The 12755-nt window shown below is 37.4% G+C and overlaps 1 protein-coding gene across 2 annotated transcripts in view; it reads left to right on the top strand.

Annotated features, from left to right (window-relative positions):
• Window positions 1-2546: 2546 nt before the first annotated feature.
• The window catches only part of LOC125271080 (NLR family CARD domain-containing protein 3-like), a 31356-nt gene continuing 21147 nt past the window's right edge, over window positions 2547-12755 (top strand). For both annotated transcript variants that reach the window (XM_048195018.1, XM_048195019.1), the window contains exons 1-5: window positions 2547-2616; window positions 5540-7285; window positions 7763-7885; window positions 11693-11809; window positions 12194-12316. In XM_048195018.1, the coding sequence (XP_048050975.1) occupies window positions 7236-7285; window positions 7763-7885; window positions 11693-11809; window positions 12194-12316 (413 nt within the window). In that variant the 5' untranslated portion in view covers window positions 2547-2616; window positions 5540-7235. The remainder of the gene's footprint in view (window positions 2617-5539; window positions 7286-7762; window positions 7886-11692; window positions 11810-12193; window positions 12317-12755) is intronic.

The raw sequence follows: 12755 nt of genomic DNA, 5'->3' as shown, positions 1-12755 counted from the left end.
TACTGAGAAATAACAGAAGTTTAGATGTTTAGTTTGAGGTCACCATCATGGAGGTTGGTGGTTGCTTTTTTTGAGCTCTTGACCCCTGACTGTTATAGAGTTGTTTCTTTATCAACAATTGCATGTTTTCAGAAAACATTTCTGCATTGATAAAGAAGATCAGCATGTCTGTTTTAATAACAAACAAATGACTGCATTAAAGTGGTTTAAGCCACTGCTTTTTTCTGTAATTTTTAACTTAAAAAAATGAAATGCTGTATCAAACTCAACCAATGTGAAAAATATCATTTGCAACACTGTTATTGTTAATTTTCTGTTTAAAACATTGTTTTGTGTCATTTATACACTCACAGACATCAACATTTGGCATATGAAGCACAACAATGGTGACATGCTTCATGCAGCATACAAAACACATTCATGGTTCCCAGCATGCATTGCGACATGAATAAATTATGCAGCTGATTTTTTTTTTTTTTTTTTTTGGTCACCATTGTCGAGGTTTGTATGATGAGTGTTGATGTCTAAGTGTGTCGATTTTAACTTCTAAATAGTTTTGGATAATCCAACATAAATCAGTTCAGTGTTAAAAACAATTTCTATAATTTTTGAGTTTATTTTCTTTTCCATAACACTTCCATACCAAAAGTAAAGAATACTACAATAAAGCAGTTGATTGTCTGTTATTAAAACAGACATGTTGATCTACTTGTAGCAACTAGGGGGTTCTCTAGTTTGTGTTCTTATTTCTCTTTCTTTCAGTGTTTGTTCACAGCAGGTGTTTGAATGATTGAAAGAATGTTTCAGGAACATTATACTAACCTTTAAATAACATTCTACTAACATTAAGGAAACTGAATATTTTCATGTTCTTGGAATGTTACAAATCAACATTCCTAGAATGTAGTGTGTGGTCTCGCACACAGACATCAAGAATCAGCATATGAATCTCAACAATGGTGACATGCTTCATGGTGCAATGCATTCTGAGAGAATCATACGAAACTTATCCATGGCTCCCAGAATGCATTGCACCATTGAAGCATGTCACCATTGTTGAGATTCATATGCTGATTCTTGATGTCTGTGTGCGAGTAAAACTCACAGGAGCCCAAAATATGTAAGTGGTGTGTTATAAATCATTTGATGTTCTGATTAAGTTCTATTATTCTCTTGCTGTAGAATCATAACAATAAAACAGAATTAATAACATACTACCCGTATAAACCTCCCACATAATATCAATGAGTTAAGCCAATATATGATGATTATATTCTTATCATCAATCAGCTTACAGCATCTGATTATATTTTCTCTTGCTGTTCTCGCCATAACAAACAGACACAGCTGTCAAGAGAAAAACTAATGTTAAAAAGTCAAGAGCCTGACTAAAGCACACACTGATCGCCACAATGGTAACATCAAATCAAACTATTACTTTCAAATAAGTAATCAACATCTAAGCCTCTTCTTAATTCTTAATACAAACTTCTGTAGATGTCTGACAGAAATAAAGTCAGTCTGGTTAGTAATAAGTGAAGCTAATGTTGTTTGTGGAGTTGTTTAATCAGATCTTGAGAGATGTAATGTATTTTATCTTCAGTTGATTTCATCCAAGGCTGTGGCTGGAAGTAGTTCTTGTGTTTCTCTTTCCTTCAGTGATTATGCCCCCTTTTTAAAGTGCAAGTGACGTTTAAGTAGTTCATTTATTCATTCACGCTGCAAAAATGCTTTTCTTACTGTGTATTTTTTGTCCTATTTCAAGTACAAATATCTTAAAATTTTTAAATCAAGATGGATTTTCTAATCCAATTAATTTTGAAAATATTATTTAAAATACTGAAATCACAAAAGTTCAATCCACCTGATTCATAAGTATTCATTATTATAGATTTCCTAATATAATGTGTTTTGCTTCTCAAAAGAAAATTAAATAAAACAGTATCAATAACTTTACTCATCTCCTTAGAAACCTTGAGTGAAGTAGCAGCATAGACTAATCTTGACAGTCCCTCAGCTCTACACAACAAGACGCAGAGTTTTGTTCCCCCTTTTCCAACCATCTCTTCTGTAACCTAGTGAAGGCTCCTTCTTCCTTATTCTTAAATAATTTGTCCAATTCCAGTTGCAAAGTGACTAATTCAGCTTGTTTGTCCTCATTTGGACATGATTTTAAGGAGAGGCCAGCTAATTTTGAAATAATATTGTCCTCCTGAATATGTCTTTTGCCATTAAGCTTCCCTGTTTTCGAAAGTATTTGGCTACCTCAAATTTCAGTAGCTCCCAGTTGCTGCAGAATTTCTTTTCTGAAAGTGCTTTATACCAATAATAGAAAATAAAACCTTTGGTTTATAGACTTTATAGACAGACAGTTGCTTTAATATGTTCATATTGCAGTAATGAACTATTGTTAACATTGCTTTCTGTGATACCCCCTTGTGCAGCAGTTCTGTAAAACCTGTGATGACGCTCTGGGCCACTAGAGGGAGTATGTTTATTTTTAACGAGCTAAAAAAAAAAAAAAAAAAGAAGAAAAAAAACAGGAACGAAAGCAAAAGAATAGAGACGCCATTTCGAGGCTTTGGCCGTTAACATTGGATATTTTTTAATTTTGTGGTAAGTTCACCTTATTCTTCATCTAACACTGTAGTCATACAAAATTAGTTTTGGTTTATAGTTCACATCGAATGTCAAGGACAATTTTAAAGGGTTAGATCCCCCATATATGAAAATCCTGTCATTAATTACTCACCTTCGTGTATATGGAGTAGCCTACGAAACTTGCAAAAACAATAAATAAATAAATATACGTTACTATAAAAAATCATAAATAAATATACAAATAAATGTGCGAATAAATACATTAACCACACATTCCTGCATAAATAAATATATAAGTAATGAAATATGCAGGAGATAAATAATTTAATAAATAGAACGAATGTTGGGGGAAATAAAAGAATGGTAAAGGAAATGCTAAACTTAAAGCTGTTTTGTTTTTTCTTTTAACAGTTTATTCATTTTTGAATGTAGCTCCGTATTTATTTTTCCTTGGCGCAACATGCTAATAGAGAGGGTGTCAATCAAACATCAGAAGGCGGTCTTTATGCCTCCATTGGCTGATCGTTGTAAAAACACCAATGGGTGACACTGTGGAAGTGCTATCTGCTTATTATAGTGTAGATCAGGGGCCGTTTCAGAAAGGAGGTTAAGTGAGAACTCTGAGTATGTTAACCATGAAATGAAGGAAACTCTGGGTTTTCCGTTTCAGAATGGGAGGTATGTCAAACCCGAGAAAGCAGGTTAAGTCAAGCCCGTTTCTGAAAGAGAGGTAACTTCTACTCTTACTTCTTACTCTGTGAACCTAACCTGGTCAGGAGCAGGTTTTCTTTGGTAAACCCAGAGTTTCTTTCGGTCTCCTCCCCCTTTTTAAAGTGCAAGTGACGTTTAAGTAGTTCATTTATTCATTCACGCTGCAAAAATGCTTTTCTTACTGTGTATTTTTTGTCCTATTTCAAGTACAAATATCTTAAAATTTTTAAATCAAGATGGATTTTCTATATAAGAAAATGATAGACTATAAGATATTTAGTCGTGTTTCCTGCGGGGGGATGTAAATTAAGTGCATTTTACTTAAGTCAGTATCTGCCAGTGTGGTAATAAAAATAATCTTAATGCAAACGGAAAACAAGTGTCTATTACTTAGTGCAAATTTACAGTAGACCATCAATGTCACGTAAGGTTAAAAACAGTGCTTAAGAATAATGGCTTCAGTGGTGTAATCAGTAGCGTGTGGGGCGCGGAGAATTAACTTGTGATGTGATTGACCGGGTTCAAATCCGCCTTCTGCCGAGCTTGCTCTTCTTCCTTTTCCCATCACAGCAGAAAGGCATTTATTTTCAATAAAAATTAAGAGAATGTTCTAAAAGTGGAAGTAAATTGCCTAACAAGTGTTTAATAATGATTATTGCTAATTATTGCATCCTGTTAAATTATTTTTTTATGCATATTAAATTATTAAAATACAAAATTATTAAATTATTTATCTTCTTTTTTTGCATGTGGGATACCATGAAAATGAATATTAGTTCAATAACTTACCATTCTACCAGTTTTCACCTTTGATATTATAACAGTGATAAGAATTAAACTTGCATTGACTCACAAGTATGCGGGCGTGATTTTGTCACGTGCTGTTGCCATGGTGAATTGTAATATCGTAGCTCCATTGATGATGGCTTTTCATAGTCGTGAATGAATGATTGGACACGTCACGTCACGTCACGTCACGCTCCCTTTCCAGAGTGCTGATCACACGCACCTGACACTCATCACCTGGGTAATCAACAGCACTATAAAGCACACTCACAGTCACTCAGTTATTGTCCGGTCTTGTTAATGCATACTTACCTGTATGCTTACTCTACGGACTCCTTACCTGTCTCCTGTTTGTCTCCTCGATCCTCGATGTTCTTCAGTCATCCGTGAGTGTCTGTGTGCAGTCCATGTTCCTGTTCTCCTGGTCAACGTTCAATCTGGTGTGAAGATCAAGCTCAGTGTCCCTGTCTTGATATATCCTCTGTCTGACTTCACGTCTTCCTGTCTTCAACAAATCTGGTGTGAAGATCAAGTCAAGTATTACTGCCTTGATATATGCTCTGTCTGGAAGCTTCATATCGCGTACTCACCTATTACTGCTCTGGTTGTCTCAATAAACATCGTACCTTTTACCTGTGTCTCCGACCTCCTGTGTTACGTAACAGTGGTGCTGGAGCACCACTTATGGCTCAAACTCACAGAGATTAAAGACGTTGACAGGACGGCTCTTCTGGACTCCCTTGTCGGGCCTGTTTGGCTCCGCGGTGGACAACTTTGCGGAGCACTACATCACGGCACAGAAGTCATCACATGCACCACTTCCTGCAGAAGAGAGCCAGCTCGTCCACTCCCTCCAACTGCTCCAAGATGGCCCTGCAGACTCAGCAGCAACCCTGGCCAACCTCAGCACCTGTCCAACCCCAGATGAAAATGGAGCTTTAAGGCAAGCCACGCCTCTGTGCAGCCAAACACTACCCGTTTCCAAAGCGGCGAGGGCCTCACCCCAAGTTCCAGTCTCCTCTTCAGTTCAGGTCTCTGTAGACGATGTGTTAGCTGCCGGTTATGGACCCGCCCCTCCAGCACACCTAAACCGCTTATAGCTGTGATAGCGACCCAAACCAAAATTTTTACATTTTCATGAAAAGAGCATCCTCCTCTCAATGCTGTAACAGGTGCCGCTCTCCTGCTTCAGTGCGAGATGCAGCCTGTAGCACTTCAACCATTCACCACTCAACTCCGGGCATGGCAGGCGATCCCTGGAGTATTGAGCTGGATTTTGGGGGTAATAGAAAAAAATCTGCTGGGAAGGAAATACAGAGACCAGACTTGTTGGAACCTTATTTGAATGTACAATTATACATTAAGACAGGAGCCAATTATTTAGACAGGAGATTGACAAAATATAGATGGGTCTAAAATAGTTTTATTTGTGTTTTGGCAGCGTCAGCAACAGCAAGAATCAAAGATCAAAGTCTCCAGAGCCCAGTGGTTTGTCTGTGAAGAGTAAAGCCTAGTTCACACTGCATGATTTTAGGTCTGATATTCATTTGCCAACAGATTTTGCACAATCGCAGAAAAATGCCTGAAATTCGGTAGCAAATTGGTGCTCGTTCACATAAGTGACAATCATAAAGTGTGAAATATCAAAGACGCAATCTGAGAGAAGGGCTGTGCAATTTGAAGAAAAATGTGATATGCGGTACCTTGTTAAATAATGCGATATTCCATATGCGATACGATATTGCTTTAAGTGCATAAAATAAATGTAAATTATATTTAAAAATATATATAAAAAATAACATTATATAACCAATATATATGTTTCATAATCTTTTTGGGAAAAGAAATCATCACTACAACTTATGAAAGTGACCAGAAGTGTTTTATTAGTTATTAGTTATTTTTGTTATTTTAATTTATCTTTGTTATTAAAAAATAAAAACTACAAACAATAGGAAAAATACAATAGGACAAATTCTTACTTGAAATAGCATTCAAGTAAGAAACAATACAGAAACTGAATGATCAAATGTAAATCTAAAACACTGCATAGTCTTCACATGAATTAAATATACATTAATTCATAATAAAGTTACAAAAGTTATTCAGTCAAGAGCAGTGAGTGAATTTCTCTTTATCTTTTGTTGTTTGACAGACAGCAGCAGGTTTACTGTATTAGGCTGCTTTCTCTTTAAGATCTAATGCAAGGCCACAGATCATCCGATTTCTTTCCCAACTGATAACGTTCAATAAAGACATAACCGACTGTTTTTACATGAATACTCACCAAGACAGACATTTTGACATATCATATGTATTTGACTGTTCGAGTGCAATAAGGCACGAAAGAGAATTGAAGTGACCACACGCTGTCAGAGAGGCGGCTTGTGTGCACGCTTGGGGTGTGTGTCAGACAGCAGACAGCGCAAGACTGCAAGGAGTTGTTTTCCGCAACTTATTGCGGTTAATAACTCTTCTTAACATCAAGCAAGTCACATTAGTAACAGTCGCATACCCAGTCTATTCATCGCTTTATGTGTTGACGTTTTGTAGTAGCATATTAAAATCAGTTTCGATCATTTTGATATATCGTGCAGCCCTACTAAATATCTGGACCTGTCTGTGATTCCAAATCCTGATGTGTGAAATATGTTCTGATTGAAAATGACATCGGCGATGACCTACAGCCAACGAGAGAGCAAGGACACAGGGCAGTGGGAAGTATGAGGAGAAGTTATAGACCTACATCTCCCCAACTATTTCCTCCATATTATTTTTTCTTTTTCTCATTTTTTGTGCAAATTAGCTTAAATTAGCAATAAGCTTCTTGCGGGTTAATATTTTTAATAACAATTTCCAGTCTTGCGCCAGAACTCTTGTCTCACGCGTGACCTTTTGTTATTTCCTTATCGCTGCTCACATGTGTATCATTGTGAAATGTAGTTTTGCGCACCAGACAGAGATGTCGGCGATTCTTTTTATTGTAAATTCATGCAATGTGTAACCCCGTCGCTGATCCATCATGCAGTTTGCACACAGCAGCGCTGAATGCTACCCCAGATAGTCGTGAAGTGTAAAAAGAACAGTGATCTGACGACTTTGAAAATTGTGCAGTGTGAACTCTGCATAACAGATCCATGGACCCACCCGTTGTATTCAATGATGGACCGAAGACCTTTGACCCCAGGTAAGACATTAGGCATTTTTTTACATTTGACAAATGCTTTTTAATCTGAAGTGACTTACAGTAGTTTGATTCCCTGTCCAGCACTGCACATTTTGTATGGCACGTCTTGCATTCTCTACTAATGAGCTGAATCAGGTGTGTTAGATGAGAAAGACATATTGTGCATCTCAATGTGCATACATATCCACATTAGTAATTATCAATGCTATTTAGTGCAGATAGGGTCGATAGTATGCACATTGGGGTGCAGGGATACATGTGCAGTGCTAGGGCTGCATTCCACTCCAAATTTTTTATGCTCTTCCCTCACTAACTTCCCTCCATCTCGTTAATTCAGATGTATGTCATTGCTTATGTTGCGTGAGTGGCCACTCCTGGCACAACACTTGCAATAAGTTGAAATGGAAAATCCTGAGCCCTTGATCACAGCTAGTTTTACTACTGTTATTAAATGCTATTTTGCTTCTCTTTTGTCAGTGTCAGCAGAAGGAAGAGTCAAAGATCAGAGTCTCCAGAACCCAGTGATGTGTCTGTGAAGAGTAACAGATCCATGGACCCACCCATTGTATTCAGTGATAGACCAGTGACCTCTCACCCCAGGTAAGACATTAGGCATTTTGGCATTTGGCAGATGCTTCTATCCCAAGTCACACTAACAGTACAGTAACAGTAGTAACATCACTAACAGTACAGCCCGGAAGTCTGCAGTTAGTGAGTCAATGGCTTCACTATCACTGTTTCTGGTAGATTGATCTTCCCAAAACTTCCTGATCAGCTGATCCTATGTCCAGCACTGCACATTTTGTATGGTAGGTCTTGCAGTTTCTACTAATGAGCTGACAAGTTGAATCAGGTATGATAGATGAGGAAGACATACAAAATGTACAGTGCTGGAGGTCCTCACAAGTGTTGAGTCCTTACTCACAACTACTATAATAGTGCTCTTAACCCTCTGGGGTCTGAGGTTTTTTGGGGCACTGGAGAAGTGTCATTACACTATATTCTCCACAAACTAGGCTACCATATGTGAGCAACATGTATGTACATGTTTGTATTTTTGAGAGAATAAAGTTTGTGTGGTTATTGAACAAACAAAAAATGTAAGTCACTGAAATAAGGCAACAAAACAAATACTAAATATGTGTCCACAAGATTTCTGGGTACTGAATGTAGAAGCCTAGAATTTTTGCTTCAAAATGATGTAAAAATCACCCTGTCTACTCATTCACATAAACAATATATTGATTTTAATTTTGTAAGACACTTTTTGTTTAGAAAGACAATATGCGAAAATAAATCTGAATAATGCTGTGATTCACACCTGAGCAGACAATGACCCGCATAATGAGCCGCATAATGAGCCTTTCAGTCAGGTAGGCTATGTAAAAGAGAACTAAAGAATCAAAAAGAGGACAAAGTAGTTTATTTTGTAGTTTATTTAGAATATAGTTATAACTATTTAAATGAACGTCAAAGGCACATTTTGAATACACAGTTATACCTGGAAATAAATCCTGTTCAAAGATATAAGTGAACATCATTTACCTGGCATTTCAAGGTGTTTAGTGTTTATATGCACTGGAGAAAAAAACAAAACAAAACAAAAAAACTTTTCTGCTTCCAGTCAGTGATCTCACTATCATATTCATGCATGTCAAATGTGGGCCAATATCTGGTCACTATGATTCTCAAATCTGTGAGATAAAAGAAAAACCCCTATGTGAGCATGCTGATAACAGGATCATATCAACTATAGTATAACCGTTACTTTGATCCCACAAAAGCATTAGTTATAAATCTATAGGGAGGGAACCACTAACTAGACTTTGTTTAATGCACAACAGAAAACCAATAAGGCAAGTTAGCTTCATATATTGCAAGCATTGACAAAAACATGTGATCTATAAACCCAACAATAAATAAATGCTTCTCATTCATTTACATCCTTTTATCTTTCAAACACTTTTATACCCAATACAAAAAAAAAAAAAACATACATTTTTCACAGATCAATAACCAGCAGCATAGAAATGAAAATCTTATCTGTTTTTAGGTGGTGGTGATGATGATATTAATGACAATGAATATTCATTCACAACAGTGTAGGAATCAATGTCCATGAAAGCCAAAGTCCAAGAGCACCATCCAAAAGTTTCCCAGTGCAATGTCACAGACACGCCAGGCTCTACCCTCACACAGACACAGCGCACGTCATCACCAGAGTTTTAATCACGCACACCTGCAGCCCATCAGCACCCTCATCAGCAGCAGCACAAAAGACTCACGCTCTCACTCAGTCACTGTCCGGTTTCGTTTGCACATGGTCTTACCTGTTTGCTTACCTCAAGGACTCCACCGAAGTTACTTACCTGTCTCCAGTATGTTCCCTCGTCTCCTCGTTGTCTCCTCACCCTATGTGAGTTCATCTCTGTCTGCTCAAGTCCCAAGTCATCCGTCTGCCATTCCTGCAACACAAAGACAAGTATCAGTTCTACATCCATATCTGCCATCGTTTTAACCTGCCATAACTTACCTGCACTCTGTCACTCATCTGTTGAATAAACATCATTACCTGCATTCCTGTGTCGCTGTCCCCTTCTGTATTGTAACATGCAACCTGTACTCCTTAGTGGCAATAACAATCCACGCAAACTAGAAAGTCTCTAAATTCCCATATGTGGCACAATCCAGTTCAAGGATCCACTGCAGTTGCCTCTAATCCCACTTTAATGTCATCTTTCTGACACGTGTCAAAAAACAGGCATATGAACAGAAGGATAAATCCCACCGAATGTGAAGTCCTTCTATAAATTAGATGAAATAAATCACATTAGGAAAATAACTATACATAAATTAACCAGTAAACATTCAATAAATATAAGAAAAGAAACAATGCTTACTTTAGATTGAGCATACAACTCACGGTTTCTCAATCAGGGGTGCATTTCCCAAAAGCATTGTTAGCCAGCTAACATCGCAAGTTCCGTTGTTACTTACATAGTTCAACGATTTGGTGTTTCCCGAAACCATCATTCAAATGAACATTCGCAAACTGCATCGCAAACTTGTGTGGTTGACAGCTCTCGAGCTGTGGTTAGAAGCATAGTTTCCTATTTTTATGACAGGTGGACTTAATAAATCCTTATCTTGAGCAAAATAAGCAAGCTGACATTAAGTACAATGTATATCTTATATTTCGAATATATACAAATATCATTTATATATTTTAGTTTGTTAAGAGATTTAAAGCACCGTTTTTGGAGACTGCGCATGTGTGTATGTGCTCTAGTATGTCAGAACAAGCATTTGATTGAATCTGGAAATAAAGCAAAATAACTGAGGAAAATGAGAATTAGTCCTCCAATGCTATCTAGCATTAATTCGATCTCAAATGGATTCATTTAAAGAAGTTATTACTCACCACCTGCGTGACGTCATTCACCAGCGTGGTTGAATGACAGGTTTGCGACAATACGGTTTCGGGAAACAGTCGTGACTAGCTAGTTGATTTGTTCAAAGATGCATCGTACTATGGTAGTTCAACAGCGAGTTACATCGTTGTTTGGGAAACGCACCCCAGGACCAGTGATTGTTTGGAGCCATAAGCCATGCTTACTCCCTCCATTACAAATCTAACTTCTACTCTCTACACTCATTGTATAGCTTAGCGTATAGCTCCTTGTTGCCCCCTCATGAGGAGTAGTACAATTAAAACAGCAACAACAACAAAAAAAACATGTTAACGGGTTAATGACTGTTACATAAGTATTAACATTAATTTGATGTCCACTCTTAACAGAAAACATGATTTTTGTGATCTCATGCATGCACATATTATTGCACATTATGTGAAGAAGATTTTGTATAGGCCTATTATATTTTAAATTATATACAGTACCGGTCAAAAGATTGGATACATTACTATTTTTAATGTTTTTGAAAGAAGTCTCATGCTCATTATTTGATCAAAAATACAGAAACCCTAAACCCTTCATAATCTATCCAAAAGAGGCCAATAAATATTGTCTAAACATTCTTATTACCTGTATGACATTTCATGTATCATATATATCACAAGTATTCTTTAAGTTACAGTTCATTTTCTGTGGACTATCAATATGGACTTCATTCAGAATGAGACGACAGATCGCGCATCATGTTAGTTTTCTTTATTTTGCAAAAAGCACAACATTTTGTTTTTTACTGTGAGTGTACACAAATAAAACAAGACATTTCACAGATTTGAACGATATATAACTCTTATTTGTATGTCCAAAATTGACGGTGTATTTTGAGACTCTTTTGCACTGGTAAATCTAAAACACCTAAAACTGAGGTTATATCACAGATGCGACCGTCAACCCCTGAGAGTAAAATGCTATATTGCTTCTCTTTTGTCACTATCAGCAGAAGGAAGAGTGAAAGATCAGATTTTCCAGAACCCAGTGGTGTGTCTGTGAAGAGTAACAGATCCATGGACCCACCCATTGTATTCAGTGATAGACCAGTGACATTACACCCCAGGTAAGACATAAGACAAAAGCATTTGTCAAAATGAAAAAATGTCTAAAGTGACCTTACCAGCACTGCACATTTTGTGTGGCAGGTCTTGCAGTCTCTACTAATTAGATGATAAGTTGAATCAGTTCTGTTAGATGAGGGAGACATAAATGTACAGTGCTGAGGGTCCTCCAACACTGAGTTCCATCACAAAATTGAATGCCCTTCCTCATTAACATCCCTCCATCTCGTTAACTCGGATGTACATCATTGCTTATGTTGCACGAGTGGCCACTACTGGCAAAACACTTGAAATACGTTGAATTAGAAAATCCCGAGCCCCTGATCACTTGATCACAACTAGTATAACAAGTGCTCTAAAATGATAATTTGCTTCTCTTTTGTCAGTGTTAGCAGAAGGAAGAGTAAAAGATCAGAGTCTCCAGAACCCAGTGATGTGTCTGTGAAGAGTAACAGATCCATGGACCCACCCATTGTATTCAGTGATAGACCAGTGACCTCTCACCCCAGGTAAGACATTAAGCATTTTTGCATCGGGCAGATGCTTCTATTCTAAGTCACTTACAGTAAAGTCCAGAAGTCTGCAGTTGGTGAGTGAGCGGCTTCACTATCACTGGTTTTCTCTGGTAGAATGATCTTCCTAAACCTTCCTGATCAGCTGATCCTGTGTCCAGCACTGCACATTTTGTATGGTAGGTCTTGCAGTCTGTACTAATGAGCTGATGAGTTGAATCAGGTGTGTTAGATGAGGAAGACATACAAATTGTGCAGTGCTGGGGGTCCTCCAGCACTACGTTCCACTCCAAATTTTTATGCCCTTTCCTCACTAACTTTCCTCCATCTTGTTAACTCGTCATTGCTTATATTGCACGAGTGCTTACTACTAGTGGGACACTCGCAATAAGTTTAATTGGAAAGTTCTGAGCCCTTACTCACAACTAGTATAATA

The sequence above is a fragment of the Megalobrama amblycephala genome, linkage group LG7 (genome assembly GCF_018812025.1).
Source record: "Megalobrama amblycephala isolate DHTTF-2021 linkage group LG7, ASM1881202v1, whole genome shotgun sequence".
Classification (NCBI taxonomy): Eukaryota; Metazoa; Chordata; class Actinopteri; order Cypriniformes; family Xenocyprididae; genus Megalobrama; species Megalobrama amblycephala.
This window is presented reverse-complemented; position numbering and strand designations above follow the sequence as displayed.